The following is a 19,751-nucleotide window of genomic DNA, read 5'->3' as shown; positions in this document are numbered from 1 at the left end:
TATACCGGATAGGAAAGATTCACAACATATCATATCTTGAAAGAAAATATAATACCGTTAACAATTCTTAAGATCAGATAATAATCCAATGCGTGTGAGGTGTAGGTCTACTTTACAAGGCATAGGAACACAGAATCATTCGTTGCCGAAACGGTTATTTTCAATAAATCAAAGACATTGAATTGTGTTGCGTGAAAAAAGAGTTGTGATCATACAACTGGGTTTTTTTGTATTGTAACTTTTGACCAATAAAGTACCCCCAAGAAATTCGTCACCATCAAAAGAGAAATGTTCGCGTTTTGAAGCACGCCCTCTATAATTAATAATAACAACAGAGCGAAAATCATCATCAACGTCAAAAAAATTGATGGAAAGATGGCGAATTATGATTGTTTTGGTAGTGAAGATGGCCTCGAAAATACAAAATTATTCCTTAATACAAATCTTCCACTCTTTGGTTATCCGATTATGGAAGAAATCAGGCGTCAAGGAAAACTGTGTGATGTAACATTAAAGGTATATTTTTCGTAGGCTAGGCTAGGCCTCTCTAGCTAGGTGCGGGCGTACGTACGTGTGGGCGTTTTTCTAATATTTGTTGTAGGCTAGGCCTAGTCATGTAGGCTAGGCCTAGGGTGGTAAAAAGAGCATTCAGATAGGCTAGGTCTAGGTATGAGATAACAATTAAGTGGAAAATGTCACTAGCTAAATGAGCTTCTTGTTAAGAACTATATTATTTATCTGTGTATGGATTGTTACTGTGAAAAGCATATTTTTTAACATATTTTTTTAAGGTTTTTTTTTGTAAAAATAAAAGTTTTGGAAATTTACCTGACTTTTTCTTCAGGTTGGAAATGAACAGTTCACAGCTCATCGAATTGTGTTAGCAGCTGCCGTGCCATACTTCCATGCCATGTTTACAACAGACATGGTTGAAAGCAAACAAGATGAGATCATGATCCAAGGAATTGAACCAAGGTACTGTAAAAGAAATGAATGGGGATACATTTTTTAATATGAGTGGATAGAATGTTTCTGTTTAATGAGGTGGTGCTGAGTTACATGGAACTGAAATCATTTTAGCTTTTTGTTTATGTACTCATACACAGTAAAACTAAACTTATTTGTCAAACAGAACCCAACAAGTACGCTATAAATCCACATTATCAATGAGTGTTAATCTAACATGTGGCGTCCCTCAAGGCACACTCCTTGGGCCTATGATCTTTCTTGCTCTAATTAATGATGCCATGCAAGACTCGCCATGTAAAACTTGGAAATATGTAGATGATTTGTGCATAGGACAGATAGTAAAAAAGGATGAAATTTCCTCAATTCAGAATGATGTTGCTTTACTGAATGTATGGTCTAATGAAAACAAACTAAAACTTAACCCAACTAAATGTAAAACTATGTATTTTAACTTTCAAAGAAATCAATATGAACATGAACCCCTTTTGATTGGTAATGCTACAATTGAAATCGTTAATGAAACTAAGTTACTAGGTTTATGGATACAAGCCAACCTCAAATGGGACCGTAATGTTAAAGAAATTGTATCCAAAGCCAGCAGACGTCTGCATATATTGTGTAGATTAAGAAAGTTCAATCTTCCGAAATTTGATCTTGTAGATGTATTTAAGAGTTACATAAGACCAAGTGTTGAATATGCTGTCCCAGTATGGCATTCTAGTCTCACTAAGAAACAAAGTGATATGATAGAATCTGTCCAAAAAAGGGCTTGCAGAATAATATTGTGTAATGACTACATATGTTATGACCAAGCACTCAATGATCTTTCTTTAGACACTTTATCTGATAGAAGGCGTAATCTATGCTATAAGTTTGCTCTGAATTGTTCAAAAAGTATTCATTTTGGAAAATGGTTTCCAGTGAAGAATGTAAGTAACATGAAACTAAGACGTGTAAAGTATCAACAACCCAAATGCAGAGTTGAAAGATATAGAAAAAGTGCAATACCATACCTTATCTCGCTTCTAAATGAATAATCATTATATATCACCCAGTACAGCTATGCAATTCTTATTGGTCCTTTTTGGTGTTTTTTTTTCTATTTTAATATTTTAATGCTAAACTTGTTGAATGTTCCTGTATTGTATTTCTTGTGTAAATTGCCTCCTTTTTTATATATAATTATCATTGGTTTTATACTTTTATACAAATTTTAATATTGAGAAAATGTAAATATCTTTGTAATTCAGCTAAGGCTGCAATGATGATAGTGAAATAAATGAAAGGAAATGAAAAAAAATTACCGGTACAGGAATTTTAAATGTATTTAATTTTTTTATTTGATTAGTGCACTTGAAGACTTAGTGAATTATGCTTATAATGGTCGGGTAGAGCTTAGTCGTTCAAATGTACAAGCTATCCTCGTTGGAGCAAACTTTCTTCAATTACAAGCAGTCAAAGAGGCTTGCTGTGACTTCCTTAAGGAAAGGTAAGTGTTACAGAGAATGCATAACAAAGAAATTAAATCGCATCGTATGTGGCAATTGGCGTGTATGGCCGTCGCAGATTAAACATGATATACATTTTAAACAAATAGTTTGTTTTCATTTTTTATTGTATGAGGTTGGGGACTTAAACTCTGTCTACACTATCAAACTTTATGTGATGTGCCATGTCATGGACATGATGATGTCACATTACTACCATAGCATACCACTACCATATTTGGGTACATCACACTTTTTTTGTCAAGTTAAATAGTGTACAGTAGGACAGAGCTTTAGATGAGATCAATATTATTTCTATTCAGTTGATCAACATTGGATGCAAATGTCAGACTTGTTAACTTTTGTTGTTAAAAAATACAAATGAGCATCTCAAAATGAAGTAAAAAGCAATCGTAAGGAGGAACTTAAAACTGTTTATAAAGATTGGGTTCTACTTCAACGCTTACGGTACACCTACGTCCGTCGCTGCATTGCGTTCAGGACGGTCAAGCTTAAAGTGACTGTTGGGTGATTCATCATGTCATGATTGGTCAAATTACTTTGCGTTGCGTCCAAGTGGAAACCATGCTTAATTCATATAAATGTCCATTAAATAAATGAAAGTATTCTCTTGGTTTTAATAACTTAATAGTATCAAATTAAACTATTTTTATTAAATTTATTTTATAACTTTATAAACGTATTACTGTAGTTGTGTATAAATATTATTGTGTGTAACATTAAACAAGTTATTAAAATTGAAAGTGATATGTATGAACTGAGTTTCCTGTTTCTTACTGTCACCTGTAGGAATATGATAAAAACATTGACGCCTCTACTTGCTCCAGATCATGTTGTGCCTAGAATGATCATAAGTTTGACCTAATTCATAACTTCTAAATCATACACTGCACAAGAACTTGGTACTATTCAAAAAGGGTAGGGGATTTTTCTTTATCTGGGTAGGCCCTGCCCTGATGGCTACTGTAGGTCCTTTGAAGAACAAACCAGGTTATGCCTGAAGACGATTATACATTTTTTTCATAAAAAACCAATAGATGCACTGATTATATTTAAATAACATAGTATAAAACTGGCTCCAAATAACATTTTTTTTTATTTGGTTTTTCATCTTAAAAGACCAATGCAACTCGTTGCATAACCCATTTTGTACCAAATACCATGTTTTCCGTTCATTATGATTTAGATTAAACTTATAGAAATATTCTTGTAAAAGAAATACTGTATATATATATATTCTGGTGATACAAAATAAATTGTACGTCTAGTACCGCGAATAAAAAAAAAAGAGGGAGAGGATTGTAGGTTGTTATTCCCATATTATTCCGCTCACATTAAGGTTAATACTTATTTTCATTATCCATGGGGAATAAATAATTGTTGATGGAGCATGATGATTAGTGTATCCAGATATGACATTGAAACATTCACATTCAAAAATATCCTTTTAGATTATAATGTGTGTATCGCTAATCCATTCCATCCGGTAGCAGGTAGTGACTCGCTGCTCTCTCAATCACACATTGTAGTAGAATTGTTTAATATAATTTCATACAACATCACACACTTACTAGATTTGACACTTTTGTGTTTATTTTCAATTGCATGCAATACCCATTTGTACAATTAAATTTTAAAGAAGTAATATTTACAATTAAAATAATCAAAACAATAAAATTGATTGCAAGCGTAAACTTTGTACAATTATGCACTTAAGTGGAATGTTACTTTGAGAATAACATCCCCTGTATAAAAGTCATTTTCCCGAAACAACTGCGTTTAAAAGCAACATCTGTTGCCAGTCAAGTTGTTCTGTGTACATTTTATCTGAACATACCTCAAAGTGTAGGTAGTTGTTGCAATTAATACAAGTCGTATAGTAAGCTAGTATCAATGTATTGTCTAGAGGCTATACTGACACGCTTTAATATAGATAGCAAATATTGATAGCTTTCTTCTGCTTTGACTTTACAACATTTTATGGTCCCTCTGTTTGTCTGACATACATTTGGATGTGCTGTATGTTGCATAGCCAAATTTTTAGAAAACAGGGCACAAAATATGTTTTATACAATATGTTTGTCTGACATACATTTGGATGTGTTGTACAGTATGTTGTGTAGCCACATTTTTAGAAAACAGGGCACAAAATATGTTTATACAATAATTTTGTATTTATGCAAATCACTATAGTAATGACAACGGTCTTGGGGTTGACGCAGCAGTTGGTGCTGATTAAGAATTCTGGAAATCATTTATGAAATCATGAACAATTGCCAAAATTGAATTATAATCATTCATTCATTCAATCTTTTATTTCACAATCTCTGGTCCATAGAAAGTAAAATTACATATAAATTAATTAAAAATAAATAATACTGTACTAATTACTACTACTAATCTCAAGATGGCAATGCCAGCCTGGAGAGCATCTTTCTCTTATAAGACGTTGCCTATAATCTTAAAAAATAATATATTATGTAATTATTATAAACAAACCTACTGTAAACAGTTCAAAATAATTGTGTTTTTTCACATTTGAATCTAACAAACCAGATTAATATTTTCATTCAAGGCAGACATATCAACACTACCAAACACCTGAAAACAAAACAATATACAGTAAAGCAAGACATAGGCCTTGTAATGTTATGTTGATACTTATCGTACAGTAGTTTTTGATTCCTCGTCGTTTCCTCTTGCCATTTCAACATTTATGTGGTAGTAGTAATCAGATATTAAGAAGTTATTACTGTAACATTATCCACAGTAGTTAAAATTGATATTTTACCTAGCATATCATGTTTTTATTACGACAACATCTCTCTCATTTCAAAGTTCTTTAACAACAGAAAAATATGTTTTATTTTTCTACAGTAGATATTTGAATATCAACAGTATCTTCTTTCCAAAAGTTTGGATATACTGTATTTTTTAAATTCACCTCAACCTTGGTCTGAGTAATTTGAAAACTATATCAAATTCAAATTCAGAAAACATTTATTTCATCAAGTGCCATACAAATTATACAAAGCATAAAATGAGGACCAACCTAGAAGTAATTTGTGCCCTTAAACATTTTAGATAAGATAAGATAAATCTTTATTGTCATGAACACAACAAGCGAAATTGGTTTTCCTTGATGCTTAAAAACACATATATATATATAAAATATATAAAACATTAAAAATATCAATACAATACATTAAAAATATATAGTAAACAAGTTATATTTACAGAAGGAATAAAAAACAACTATCTTTGAAATGTTGAGTTGGAAACATGAATAGAGTTGTGTAAAAATGATTTCCTACATCACATGGTATTGCACATTAAAGGACGAATTCTACCTGATTTATTAACAACATATTTATCATTCAATGGGTGTGAGTTATCTTTCATTATTTTCTTAACTTGGCTAATAACATCGCGCCTGTAAACTGCGTCGATAACATTGACATTCCTTCCTATTATTTTACTAGCAGTTTTCATAGTACGGTCAAGTTTCTTTTAATCATTAGCACTCATTAGACTATTGTACCAAACAACACAGTTGAATTTATACAGACTGTAGTCTTCAAAGGCAGGGCACTGGAACTATTATAGCCATAATATCATTGAAGGCACTCCTCAACCATAGTTCTGTTGAAAACTTATCTCGGAAAAGAACTTAAAAATGTCCAGGGTTGCCTTGTGTGCACATAAAAGAGTAAACAGCTATTTGTTTATTCAATAAATATTCTCCACACATAAAAATAATAATTATATTAACATGTTCAATAGTAGGCCTAATTAATAAAAAACATAGTATGTGTGGAAGGGAACCTATATAAACCTAGGCTCCCAAAAAAAAGTGAAGTACAGTAACAAAAAAAGTTTGAAAGAAAAAGATACAATATATGAATATCATAAAAAATAATGAAGCCCTGTCAGAACCATTACACTTTACAGCCAACGAAATGGTTGAGATCATCTTTAGATGGGTCAACTTGCTGTGATCGAATGTAATAATTTGTGAAACGTACTATTTCTGATTCATGGTCATGCGTAATAAAAGCTTATTGCGAAAGTACTGGATCTGTGCTGCAATTTGTCAATTCCGATTCAGATATCAACATAACCATGTGAGTGTGTTTATTGTCAGGATTTAACCACCCTACTATTTCTAAAAAAAAAATAACATTATCAATGTTAAAAACCGTTTAACTTCATCTCCATCTTGAAAATTCAATTTCTTCGTTTTCACATTTATTGCAGAAACAAATTTACAATGTAAACGATGTAAGTAAGTTGTCACCAGTTGTAGCTTTTATGACTATGAATTCCTGAGTTTCATTGCAAAGTTTTCAATATAGGTTACGAGGTAAAGTGGATAACCGGTAATGAACGAGACAACCGGAGCTCCGAGCCGGACATGCTATTCAGTATTTATAGCGTTATTCAACCTTCTGTTGATGAGACCTTCTTTTAACAAAAATATCAATTTAAAAAGTTTTTGTTGAGAATTGAGAGAAAACAATTTTGTTGTTAGTACTTATTACAGTATAAGTTTGTATTTTTTCATTAATACTATATTTTAATATTTTTTTATGTTAAAAATGTTTAGTATTGTTTATTCATAATAATAGGCACAGTTTTGTTGATGTACTGTACTTTTTCCATGAAATATTATTTGAGATTATATAGATGATTGTTGGTGAGCATGCTCAACAACATGGACTGTAAAATGCTGTCATTTTTTAGTATTGATTTTTCCAAATAATACGTAAGCTTGCACCACCAGAGCTACAATGTAAAGTAGAGAACAAGGTACATGCCAATAAATTAATGTACAGATTACAGCCGGAAGATTGAGCAATTTAACTAAAATTAATAGTGTTTCTGTACATTGGCACATCAAAGAAAGGTTAATGATGGCAAATCTTAATATGTATGTCACTACATAGACGTTGATTGCAAACGTGACTGTTTGAACAAACTACATTCACCAAGTTTAAATTGTTACGCTTACAGAAACTGCTTGTTGTATTAATTATTTAAACGTGTGTAAAACAAAGTATAGAAGTTGCACAGCGTTGACAATGTTGCTCTCTTATATAGCCTTTAAATCATTCATTATTTATTCTTGTCAAATACATGGTTTGAAAGTTTGTTTAAGTTGAAATTCTTGAAACTAAAAGATAAATAAATATCACAGTTTATTAAGTGATTTCTTTGAGTGAATGCTGTGTTGAAATATGGAGTTGAAAGTGTTTTTTTATAATTCCCTATTCTGCAAAAGTTCCATCAAACTTTACACACCAAGGTTTGGCACTAATTAAAGATCTTTACAGTTATAGCCCTCCAATTAGTGACCACTAGTGTGTGGGTTAACAGCAAAGCATTTTTTTTAAGTGTTTCCCAGGTTCCATTTTGTCTCTTGATTAGACTTGTTTCATAATTTGATATTTTGTCATTTACATCTAAAAGGTCAATAGACAATTTGTTTCATTCCTATCTATCTTGGTTAAACATACAGACATCAATAAAAAAAATGTTTTCATGATTTTTGTTTCATTCCAATCTATCTCGGTTAACAAACATCAATAAAATATTTCTGGTTCATGCCTTTTGTGATTAGATCACTTCAAATCAGAATTTATTACAGTTTTGTTATCCTCATCCCATTTGTTTTTGCTCTAGTTTATTTGTTAACAGCCCTCTGAGGTATCATTACATTCAACAATTGTTTATGTTTTCTCTCTGTGTATTAAATTGAATTTTTAATAGTTAGAACTTGTACGTGTAGCAACTGTCACTGCCAATGCAATTCCATTATTTATATTGGTTGTTTTATATCCACTGCTACAATGCTCCAATGTTTTGTAGTTAAATTATTGTGTAAAATTCAATTATTTCCTCTGCTCAAAAGTTTCACCAGAACATGTTCTAATGTATGAGCATGGTAATTGTGACTGAAGAAACAGAAACAACACACTCTCAATTTAAAAGTTTTAAAGTGAACAAGTAATTAAATAATACAGTAGATACCAAATGTTATTGGAGCCCTGTTATCAACATACTGTATACTTTTTTGTAGGTTTTTTCTTCAAAGATGTTGTTGTGATGTTCCACTTTGGTCTTTTCCACCATAATTAGAAAGAAGAATGATTTTGTTTTTCTTAATTATAATTTATATATTTTTCGTTTGTTTACTGTATTTGATCAATAGTGAGTGTTCATAGGAAATAATCAAGTAACTGTGGTTTATAAAGGTGTCATTTTCAGTATCAAAACATAATATCTATAATCTTTTCCAGACATGCTTCAAACCTGTAAAATGAAAGGTCACCAAGAAAAAATGTAATTCCCCATGCTCTAAATACATTTTCCCTTCCCTTTAAAAACAAATTTTTGCTTTCTTTCTTTTTTTGACATTTCCAAAATGATGAATTTCTTTGTTGTTACATAAAAAACATTTTAACAAGTTTTTTTAATCTTCAGCCAAACACAATGTTATGTTTGCAAACCCTATCCTAATATATAAAAATAATAAAAACACCTATCGTCTTGGGGCCTGTTATACACATACACAGTAAAACTAAGTTCTTTGATCTTTTCCACCTGAAATTATCAGTGAGCGATATTGTAATGAGCAGTTTACTAAACCATTAGTCTAGATACAAACACAATATGGATCTTAGTAGTTTTTCACTCTATTCATAACTCATTTCTGCTCATAGCATTCTTTTTATCACTGATAATTTATCCCACTCTTTTTGCTGAAATGTTTTCCCCCCTATCAGCTTCAAATGATTCTTTAAACTTGTCATTTCCAGATCTAAAAAATATAAATAAAACCTAATACCTTATTTCAATATATTATATTGAAATAATTTATTAATTTTGAAATATTTGAAAAGTTGAAAACATACGCAGCGATCAATCCCAAACCTTACTTTAGCAATCAAACTGTTTTCTGTGAATATTTTTTTATTTAAAGAAATAATTATTATTTTCTATTTGTGGATGATAATAAGATAGTATTGTAAAATCCCCTGTGTTGTTGTTTAATTATACTTCTTTTTTTTTAAAGACTATTTGAGAATTAAAGATGAGTTCAAATCAAATCATTCTAAATTAGAAGTCACATTGCAGACTCCCAATGGAGGACATGAAATGATGAATTTAAATATGTAACTGATTGAAGTGCAAACTAAATGATCCTTATTAATGTGTTCTATAATGAAAGGTATGAAGTTGATGCTTTTCGGTCCTTGGTGCGTTGTTATGCCTCCGTTCAGTTGAATTGCTACGGTGACCTGGATTTGGTTTAAAGTTTTTGTATTAGTATGAAAATAAAACGAGGTCAGGTTTATCTCCTCATACTAGTTCTGTCTGCTGATTTATAGTTAGACTGTTAGATTTTAGATTTTAAATATATCCCTCGAATGGTGGTCAATCAACCAGGATGTGTTCAACGCTGTTTAAATGCTTTTTTTTAACTTTAATGCAGCTGTACTGTACGCTGCTTCTTGCTAATACGTGCAATATCTTCCACTTTTTCCACTATTCTTCCATTTACCTTTACATTGTTCCACTAAGTTTTAAATTCTATACTGTATATATCTTTTAATTTCAAGTTGAAAAGGGAGTTTTTAATCAAAACTAAACTATATTTGTAGCTTGGTGTTCATAAATACTCAAGAGATAGGTATGATTGTATTGCTGGCAGATGTCATTACAATTTATACGTTAATAGTTAATTATATTTATTATAATTAAAAATGACTCATTTTAGAGTATCCTTTAGAGACATTTTAATATATACCTAGGTATTAAATTTAAATCTGAAAGCTATGATGAAGGATGAAAGGTTTAAAGTATTGAAGTAATCATGTTATTTTATTTATATTATTGTATGTTGTTTGTAGTATTTGTCCATGAACTATTTATGGCGGACTAGTGAAGCTTACTGTAGGCCTATATCAGTTGAAAGATCTACAGTTCACTTTCTGTTTTTCAGAAAACATGAGTTTTGGAACTTTTTATTTTAAAGCTGGATTGAATCAAAACAGTTCTTTCTAATTCTGGCTTCTATTTCTTACTCTTTACAACATGAACAATTAATTATGACGAGATTAAAAATATAAATATAAATTTGCATTAATCATCATTCTTTCTAATTTTAACCTCTAATTACTATTTTGTCCATACAAAACTATACTGTCCACCTTACTAGATAATTTTAACAAATTATGTTTTACGCTGTTCTTTATATACAATACTTTGTCATATTGTTTCTGAAGTTACAGTATGTTCAAGTTAGAAAGGCACTATATATAACATCTTAATTAACCTGAATTTTGAAATGAAATGGCTACCATTTACATTATTACTTACCTCTGAGAAAAGGAATTTCAATCGTAGTTGACCTACAGGCTAGGACTTGACATAGAAGTCCTCATATATTTTAAGAAATGTTACAACTATAAATGGCAACTCATTGATGTCGCAATTAGAGAAAGCTACACATGATAACTTGATTGAATACAGTTCTTCCAAAATGGAATAGTAATATTTATTTGGCATATCTAGAACAATATTGCAAGGAGTAAGTAATGTAGATAATCCTTGGTCTAGAAAACAATGTCCAGAAATTGGTTTCAGAGAAGAAGAAAAAAAGATTAGACAGTTTCATTTTTTTCTGTAGTCTGTACAGGGAAGAGAAATGGCAGAGAGGTTTTCTTGTAATGTTACAAAAGAATAAGAAATGGCAAAGAGGTTTTCTTGTTAATGTTACAAAAGAATAAGAAATGGCAAAGAGGTTTTCTTGTTAATGTTACAAAAGAATAGAAATAGCAAAGAGGTTTTCTTGTTAATGTTACAAAAGAATAGAAATGGCAGAGAGGTTTTCTTGTTAATATGTTACAAAAAAATAAGAAATGGCAGAGAGTTTTTCTGGTTAATGTTACAAAAGAATAAGAAATGGCAAAGAGGTTTCTTAGTGTTACAAAAGAATAGCAAATGACAAAGAGGTTTCTTAGTGTTACAAAAGAATAAGAAATGACAAAGAGGTTTCTTGGTGTTACAAAAGAATAAGAAATGGCAAAAGTTTAGTGATACTTTTTTACATTTAAAGGAATTGTTCTCTTCCACAGTTTTTTATACTTTTTATTACATTCATTTTACAGGTTACATCCAAATAATTGTCTAGGTATCAAACGATTTGCAGACACAATGGTTTGTAGTAATTTGTTCAACGCTGCCAGTAGTTACATCCAAAAGCGTTTTACAGACGTGTACAGGTCAGAAGAGTTTTTGAGTTTAACACAGGAAGAAGTACAAGAGATATTGACCAGTGATGAATTAAATGTTACTGGAGAAGAACAGGTCAGTTATCAAGAGAATTTACTGAATTATATATTCCAGGGTTGTTTTATTGTCAATAGGGATGCATATAGCTTAAAGAGCTATGTGCTGCATAGCACAGATCTTGAAATATGCATCTTCCAATATGCATCTTCCATGTACATATATAGGTGGAACTTTTAAGTTTATTTCTATACTAATTATACATATACAATGTTAAAACATTGATTATGAGAAATAATTTAAAAACTATTAGTAGTGTTTGCATATTTTGTTTTTAATTTTTGCATTGATCTTTGTCGATCCAGATGGGAATGTGTTTAGAGTTTAACCACATACCTAATTGAAAAGAATTAACTTTGTCTTTTGCAGGTTTTTGATGCCTTAATACACTGGGTTCGTTATAGTTTAGAAGAAAGAAGACTTCTAATGCCACATTTACTAGCTACCGTTCGTCTACCTCTCATACGACCTCAAGTGCTAACTGATAAAATTTCAACAGAAGACTTAGTGAAATCTTGCCATCGTTGTAGGTAAGCAATGTAAACATCAATTTTGATTTTGACAATTTTTACGCCCATTTTGAAATGCAGTGTTTACTGACTTATTTTGTTCACATAGAGATCTAGTTGATGAAGCCAAAGACTACCACCTAATGCCTGAACGACGTACATTGCTACAAGGTCCACGAACCAAGCCTCGTTGTTGCAATGACATTGCTGGTGTCATCTATGCTGTTGGAGGCTTGACAAAAGCAGGTAATAGTCAATTAAATGTTTTATAATTTGCAGAATTATTTTTTTAAAAAAGATTTGTTTAAATTTATACAATATCTTTGTAAGATATAATTATTTTAGAAATATATACATTATGATGATGAAAATGATTTGATTTCTGTTTATAATTCCAATAAAAGACCAACATTGCTACTGTGGTTAATTATTCAGTCTTGCTTGGTTTGTACAGCATTGTTTATATTTCTGGTGGAAACAAATATGTTTGTCAACAAATTAATTACTAAAGTGATAAAGAAAACAAATTGTAAAATTTAGGAGGGTTATTTCAAAAGTTTGATGCTTTGGTGTGGTGGAATAATAGTGAGATAAAAAAATGTTTAAAATGAACCTTAATAATATACTTATGTCTAAAACTTCACGTATTACACGTGATGGTTGGCAGACCTGTACATGTCATCAATGCAAATGTATGTATGCTTTATATATGATTAGACGGTAAGTATTACAGTACGTCAATCATTTTGTAATTTTCAAATTGATAGAACTGGTTTTCATTAATGTTCAATATTAGTTGAACTCAACACTGTTTTTCAGATTAATCATCTTCCTACGTGTTAGTACATTCTGAATGTTTGCCCTACTGCAGTACATGCAATGAAAGCCTAAAGCATTGACTTAACATTAATACGAAAACGTTTTCTTTATAACATTAGCAAAATACTCATAATGAGTTTACTAATAGTGACTTTGATTTCACGATTCGGTACTTGCAGTAATCGAATATGATGTGTTTCTAGACATAGTTTGGTACAACAAAACACGACCTGGTCTATGTAAGGTCATACAGCACAGGCTAAGGATGTTAAGCAACGATAAAAAAAAAAAAGAGAGACCTAACAGCCTAGTCTGTACTTTCCATTAGAGAACAAACATCACCCATGATTAGTTCTCACACGTGTTCAAAAACAAAAATGGAGGCATCTAAGAATCGAACCCAAGCTCCCGAATCACTTCATTATGACAACCAATCAGTCAACAATCTCGGTTTTAAACTTTTCATATGAATACTGCAAAATTGTACATTCATACGCTTATTTACCCGACCAATCAGGGCTTGATTGACGCCGGTTCTCTTCTCGCAAATCACCAGTGTCATTGTTTTAAACTAGAATGAACTGATTATTACTGTAGATTCCATACTACTGTACCATTCTGTTTCTGCTTGCTATCTGTAGTTGTTTATAGGTGTTTAGCTACTGTATTATTGTATTGTGTTTTTGTACTTGTTCATGGCTATGTCTCGTTGCATGAAATCTACACTGTTTTCTTCGTTGAGGTAAGCAATTCTCTTGTATTTCTTAAAGTTGACGCAAAATGTGTTTTTTTATCAGACCCCTTCCTTACAGGCGAGTCACTACGTACTGTTGAATTCTTTGAACCAATTTCAAACACATGGCATTTAGGCAAGTCTATGTCAACGCCAAGAAGTCGTGTTGGTGTCACGGTGTTATCCGGTCAGATGTACGCAGTTGGTGGTTACGATGGCAGTGTTCGTTTAGATACGGTGGAGGTGTTTGATTCGCTGAGTGGTGAATGGTGGGATGTATCGAAAATGAATAGTAGGCGTAGTGCTCTGGGAGTTGCGTCTTTAGATGGCCGTGTCTATGCTTGTGGTGGTTATGATGGCATATCGTCTCTCAGTTCTGTAGAATGTTATGACCCAAAACTAAACAGGTTGGTATTTGTTATTTAATTATTAATTCAAAAAAGGTAAAACTGTTAATTTTAATTTTATATCTGAATGAATAATGAATGTAAATTTGATGTTACAACCAAACCCAAAACTTTACAGGTAGGTGGTTTTTTAAATTATTATTTATGTAAAAAACGCTGTTATATCTCATGAATTATAGTGAAGGTAAACTTGTTGTCATAAAGCATTATTAAAATTGCGAATGTTTTACTACAATCAAAATTTCATTTGTATTAGATGGCAAATAGTTTCGGACATGTCCAAATCTCGTAGTGCAGCTGGAGTAACAGTTTTAAATGGTGAGCTGTTTGCTGTTGGTGGACACGATGGTCTTTCAATATTTAGTTCAGTAAGTTGACGCATAATTTTTTTTTTTTTCTCACTTTCGTGGGAGCAACCCACTTTTATTTCATATTGAACAATCTGTCATAATTTTCTACTTCATTAAAAAATTGTCCCAAACAATTCAAACCTTTTGGAGAAATCATTTGGTTGTTCCTAACGGGAAACTAGGTAAATTGTTATTAGGCCAGTCCATAGGCTTGTCTTTACACTAAAGCTGATATTTTATTTATTTATTTTTCATTTTCCAAGGTTGAATGCTATAATCATTTCACGGGACGTTGGACATTAGTTGCACCAATGCAGACGAAACGTTGTCGTCTAGGTGTTGTAGCCTTTAAAGGTAAACTGTACGTTTGTGGTGGATACGATGGCTCACGATTCTTGGACTCGGTTGAAGTGTACGATCCGGTATCAAACACATGGGAATATGTTGCATCGATGCAAAGCCGTCGGAGTCGTGTAGCTCTTGTGTCGAATGGAGGACGGTTGTATGCGGTCGGAGGTTACGATGGACTTTCAAATCTTAGTACAATGGAGACGTATGATCCGGTTACAAATGTTTGGGAGTACGTAGCTCCGATGACAGTCCATGAAGGAGGAGTTGGCGTTGCTGTTATTCCTTTAACGCAATAATAAATTTTGTGGGGGAGGGGGGTGTTGGTGGGCCTTAAAAATGAACAGACTACAGACGACTGTCTTAAAGCCTGTTTATACATCCTTATTTCATACAGTATTCCTATGATTATACAATACAATCCTTTGTTTATGTTTATAGTAAAATAACTGTTCCTTTATAGTATTGTATCTCATTCCTAAATTGTTTACTTTCATATTTTCCAATTCTGCATTTCATACATTTCATGTTCTTTCATAATGTAACTTTTGTATAGAATTAACCATATGATAAACCTTGATATTAGTAATACAAGACTAGTGAGTTTAGTAATCAGTTCCACATCGACATGAGCGCTCGCACAATTGATCATTTGCTCGAAAGTTGACATACGTGCTCTAGTGCAACTATTGTAGTTTTTTTAAGTTGACTTGAGATAGGTTGAGTTGATTTCCGTGTTGACCTGAGCCATACCTTCAGAGTTTTAGGACTGGTCACTTTAAATATCTATTAGTTTTCAAAAGTTGGCATGAGGGCTCGAGTGCAACTAGTTTTTTTAGGTTGACTTGAAATAGGTTGTCTGTGTCGAGCTAAGCAACATCTCTAGAGTTTAAAAACTGGTCCCTTCCCCATTGACCATTAGTTTTCACATGAAAAAGTGAGGTTGACTTATTGGCACACCACCAGCTCAAGAGTGGTCCACATAATCACATTTTTGTTCCAAATACTATAATCTGGCTGTAGGGGTCGTTTGGTTAACCAATTTGAAAATAATTAATCCTGCAATTCAAACTTTACTTTCTACAAGTTTTAATACTAAAGGTCGACATTATGGCTGATCAACAAACTGCTTTTATTTTGCCCACAGCAGCTTTGAATATTAACATTCCTTAATACTGCAAAATTTCCATTCTTTTATTCAAAATGTGTTTTGTCGAGGAAAAAAGATTTCAAGATATCTTATAAAAATGTGATTTCTCCCTTGCATTAAATGTTGTGCTTAAGAGCCTATCAGGTATTATTTTGAATATTATGTTATGTCTTTTTTGGAAGAATGTTAGAAAAAATGTGTTTCCAGTCAGAAAACAATTAACCGAAAGCGTATTTAATGTGACACTTAGTTAGTAATAGCATACAGTACTTTGTGTGTTGTATTCACTAGACCTATGCTGGACTATTACTTGTCAACAGGCTTTAGCTTGCATCACGATAGTTTTGTTTCCGCTATGCCGGCACAGGTTGTTGTTATAAGGTGCTTGATAACATTGTATACAAATAAGGAAATTGATCGTATATTAAGATATGGTAATTACCAGGGAATAGTGAAATTACACTTAATTTTACTCTTCCCTGGTATAAAACCAATTCATGTAAAGTACATACTGTAGATGGCGATGTGTATAAAATGTATAAATAGTATATGTGTACAAAATATGATTTGTAAAGAAAATAATGTATTTTCATAATATTCTATTTTATATGATTACTAGGGAAACTTATATTGCAATTTTTTTTTCTTTTTACTTAATTTGTTTTGGTTACTTAATAGTCTATTCGCCATTAAGTGCTATATTTATGCATTGCTACATATTCGCGGTTGATTAAAAGTATTGGAGTAATGGTGATAAGCTAAGTAAAGCTCTGTGACAAAAAAATGTGCTGTGCCCATAATTAGACATGATATCATATGGCTACCATTTTTGGGAATAGCACTAACATATATGGGCACATCACACCTTTTTTGTCAAACTAGTTTGATAGTGTAGACAGAACAGAAAAAGAAGCTGTACACTGCAACGATGGTAATAATATTATTAGTTAGACAATATATAACAATTCGCTACTTTTTATCAGAGAGAGGTGAACAAATAAATATTTATAAATTGTTTTTCGTTTGTTGATCGTGACAGGTTCTCCAAATTATATTTCAAACTTTAAGAATGGCAGATCGTGTTATCTAGGGTTCGCTTTGTTCTCAGTAAGGGAGGGTGACACTCCTGAATATTTAGTATCAGCAAGGGGAACTGTGTTATCAGAATATCTTATTTACTTTACTTAAAGATGCATTGTCACCATGAAAAAAAAATTCTTACAAATTTGTTGGCTGAATATGCCATTTTAATGCCACAAAATAGTTATTCACTTTTACCAAAAATTGGATTGAAAAAAAAATATTTACCTGAAAAACTGTAATTTAAAGCAAAAAAATGGCTGCCAGCCAATGGGTTTTTCATTCAATTTAAACATTTAGCCTATTTTGTCATTTTATAAGTGAAAACATTTTTTCTTTTTTGGAAATGATTAACTTTATTAAAATTACAAAATGGCCTATTCAAAGTTCGATTTTATTAAACTTCATTTTTCATGTTTTTTGGGGACAATACATCTTTAAAAGAATGATGGTCACTTCAAACTATCGGCATTAGCAAAATTCATGTTTCTTTATTAAGTAAGAATGTTTTGTTTCCGAATCGTAGTTTGTGTCAAAAAATATAAAAATACAAATATTTCCTCCATTGTATAATTATGTTTAAAAATTGTTATTTCCTAATTTCGATTGTTATAGTGCGGTAACCGAATCAATGTGCATAGAAAAGAGAACTGTTGTATACGTTACATTATGAAGGGAGTTGTGAAAGGACCAGAATAAAGTGTGCAATATATTGTGACATGTTAGTCTCGGTTTTCTTTAAATGTACAATATATACTCAGTCGTCTTGTTAAATTAGGGACTTAACGAAACAGGACGGTTATGAGAGGACGACGGACATCACGTGTTCGCTGGAGCGTAAAATAATATACAGTCGACATAGCCGTTTTATTAGTTACGCAACCCTTGTGCGAAGACGACGACAATCGAACTGTGTATTTAAGGTTATATTATGTACATTATTTCTAGTCGTTCTCCGTAAACGGGAAAATGACAACTTTATCGTCCTCAAAAAGTAAAGACGACAGAATTTCACGCTAAGCTCCGCCCACTTTGTTAAAGTTCACGCATAAATTATTCATGAGCACCGTTATGTGGCTTCCCGTCCTGTTTCATAACGTCCCTACTGTTAGGTAATGACACTAAAAGAGAAAGTAGCATGTTTCGGGGTTTTCGATTGTGGCGAAGAAGTGATGCATACTTGTAACCTTTCAATTTATTTACTCCATTTCATAATTCAACATAAATATCATATGCCGAATAGAGACAATCATTTAATTAACACAGTTACAGTTAATAATTCATATTCATTATAAGACAACTATAATTACATAAGTTGGTTACATGCGAAGAAATGTCTAATTTGATGCATACTTGTAACCTTTCAATTTATTTACTCCATTTCATAATTCAACATAAATATCATATGCCGAATAGAGACAATCCTTTAATTAACACAGTTACAGTTAATAATTCATATTCATACAAAGTAATAATTACATAAGTGGGTTAGGTCTACTATACTACTATAACAACATAAAGGTGTATAAACAAAATTGAAAAGATTACAAAAACTATTATTTAATTTTGAGATGATCGAAAAATACAACTGTTCCTAATATATTTTACCAAAAACATACCATGATATATCAGCGTGTACTGCAACAACAAGTCTATCCTAACAACTTCACTATCGATTTACATAATTATTTTACACTCAACTGCTGTAGACCCTACACTAAATGAATAAGAATGAACATAAAACTTGTTTGTTCTTCTTTCACTATCGAATTGGTGATAATTTGTTCGATTCATTTTCCTGGTAATGATCTGTTTGCTTAAGTCAAGAAGGTAAGGTAGTTAGAAGTAGTGAAGTGAAACTTTTTTTATTTATCTTAAAGAATCGATTTCGTTATCTAATAATTATCTTTGAAAAAAAAACTTAACCAAAATCAATAATAAATTCTAAAATAAAGTTAGGCCTATTTCTTTGCTAAGCACTTTGGTAAATCTGACCCCTGCTGAACCAAAAAATGTCATTTAATCAATCAAACCTCAGTACAAACAATTTCATAAAACATTTACATAAACTTAAACCTAATCAACACCTAATTCTAATCCAATAATTGCTGAAGCAATATAATAATATTTATTTTAGGTGCCATGATTGTAAAATGTTTGTATACATACAGTGTAGTTCAATAGACCACTGTTTGTTGTTTGTTTCACATTCACCTGGTATGCTAATTATGATTGTGCTACTCGTCTTTACTTGAGTAAGCTATTTGCATTCGTTAGCCAGGTACCGTTGACTGACTGATTGTTGTCTTTTACTTCAACCTTTAGTAAGCTTACATTTTATTTTGCAATTTTGATCACTGTTTTTAACTTTTTCAAACTAATAATTTTATCAATCTTAGGGTACTTGTATTAACAATTGTTTATACTGAAATAATGCATACGTAAGAATTCCTATTCTACAGTTCAACATTGTTTTGTTTCATTTGGTATTTATTGATTCGCACGGAGGAAGCTTTACTGAAAT

General features: G+C 31.6%; 1 protein-coding gene across 2 annotated transcripts; it reads left to right on the top strand.

Annotated features, from left to right (window-relative positions):
* The first annotated feature begins 350 nt into the window (after positions 1-350).
* On the top strand, positions 351-17,945 carry LOC144839255 (kelch-like protein 18). Of its 2 annotated transcripts, none has more exons than XM_078694581.1 (9): positions 351-516; positions 845-975; positions 2,318-2,458; positions 11,651-11,849; positions 12,201-12,361; positions 12,450-12,586; positions 13,972-14,299; positions 14,556-14,667; positions 14,913-17,945. In XM_078694581.1, the coding sequence occupies exons 1-9, from the start codon at positions 376-378 to the stop codon at positions 15,294-15,296; spliced, it is 1,734 nt and encodes a 577-aa protein (XP_078550707.1). In that variant the 5' UTR covers positions 351-375; the 3' UTR covers positions 15,297-17,945. The 2 variants fall into 2 exon arrangements, with proteins under 2 accessions (XP_078550707.1, XP_078550700.1); XM_078694574.1 differs by having other exon boundaries at positions 13,957-14,299.
* The last annotated feature ends 1,806 nt before the right edge of the window (positions 17,946-19,751 follow it).

The sequence above is a fragment of the Antedon bifida genome, chromosome 1, assembly GCF_963402885.1.
Source record: "Antedon bifida chromosome 1, ecAntBifi1.1, whole genome shotgun sequence".
In the NCBI taxonomy this organism is placed as follows: Eukaryota; Metazoa; Echinodermata; class Crinoidea; order Comatulida; family Antedonidae; genus Antedon; species Antedon bifida.
Note: the sequence above shows the minus strand (reverse complement) of the source record. Positions and strands in the feature narration are given on the sequence as shown.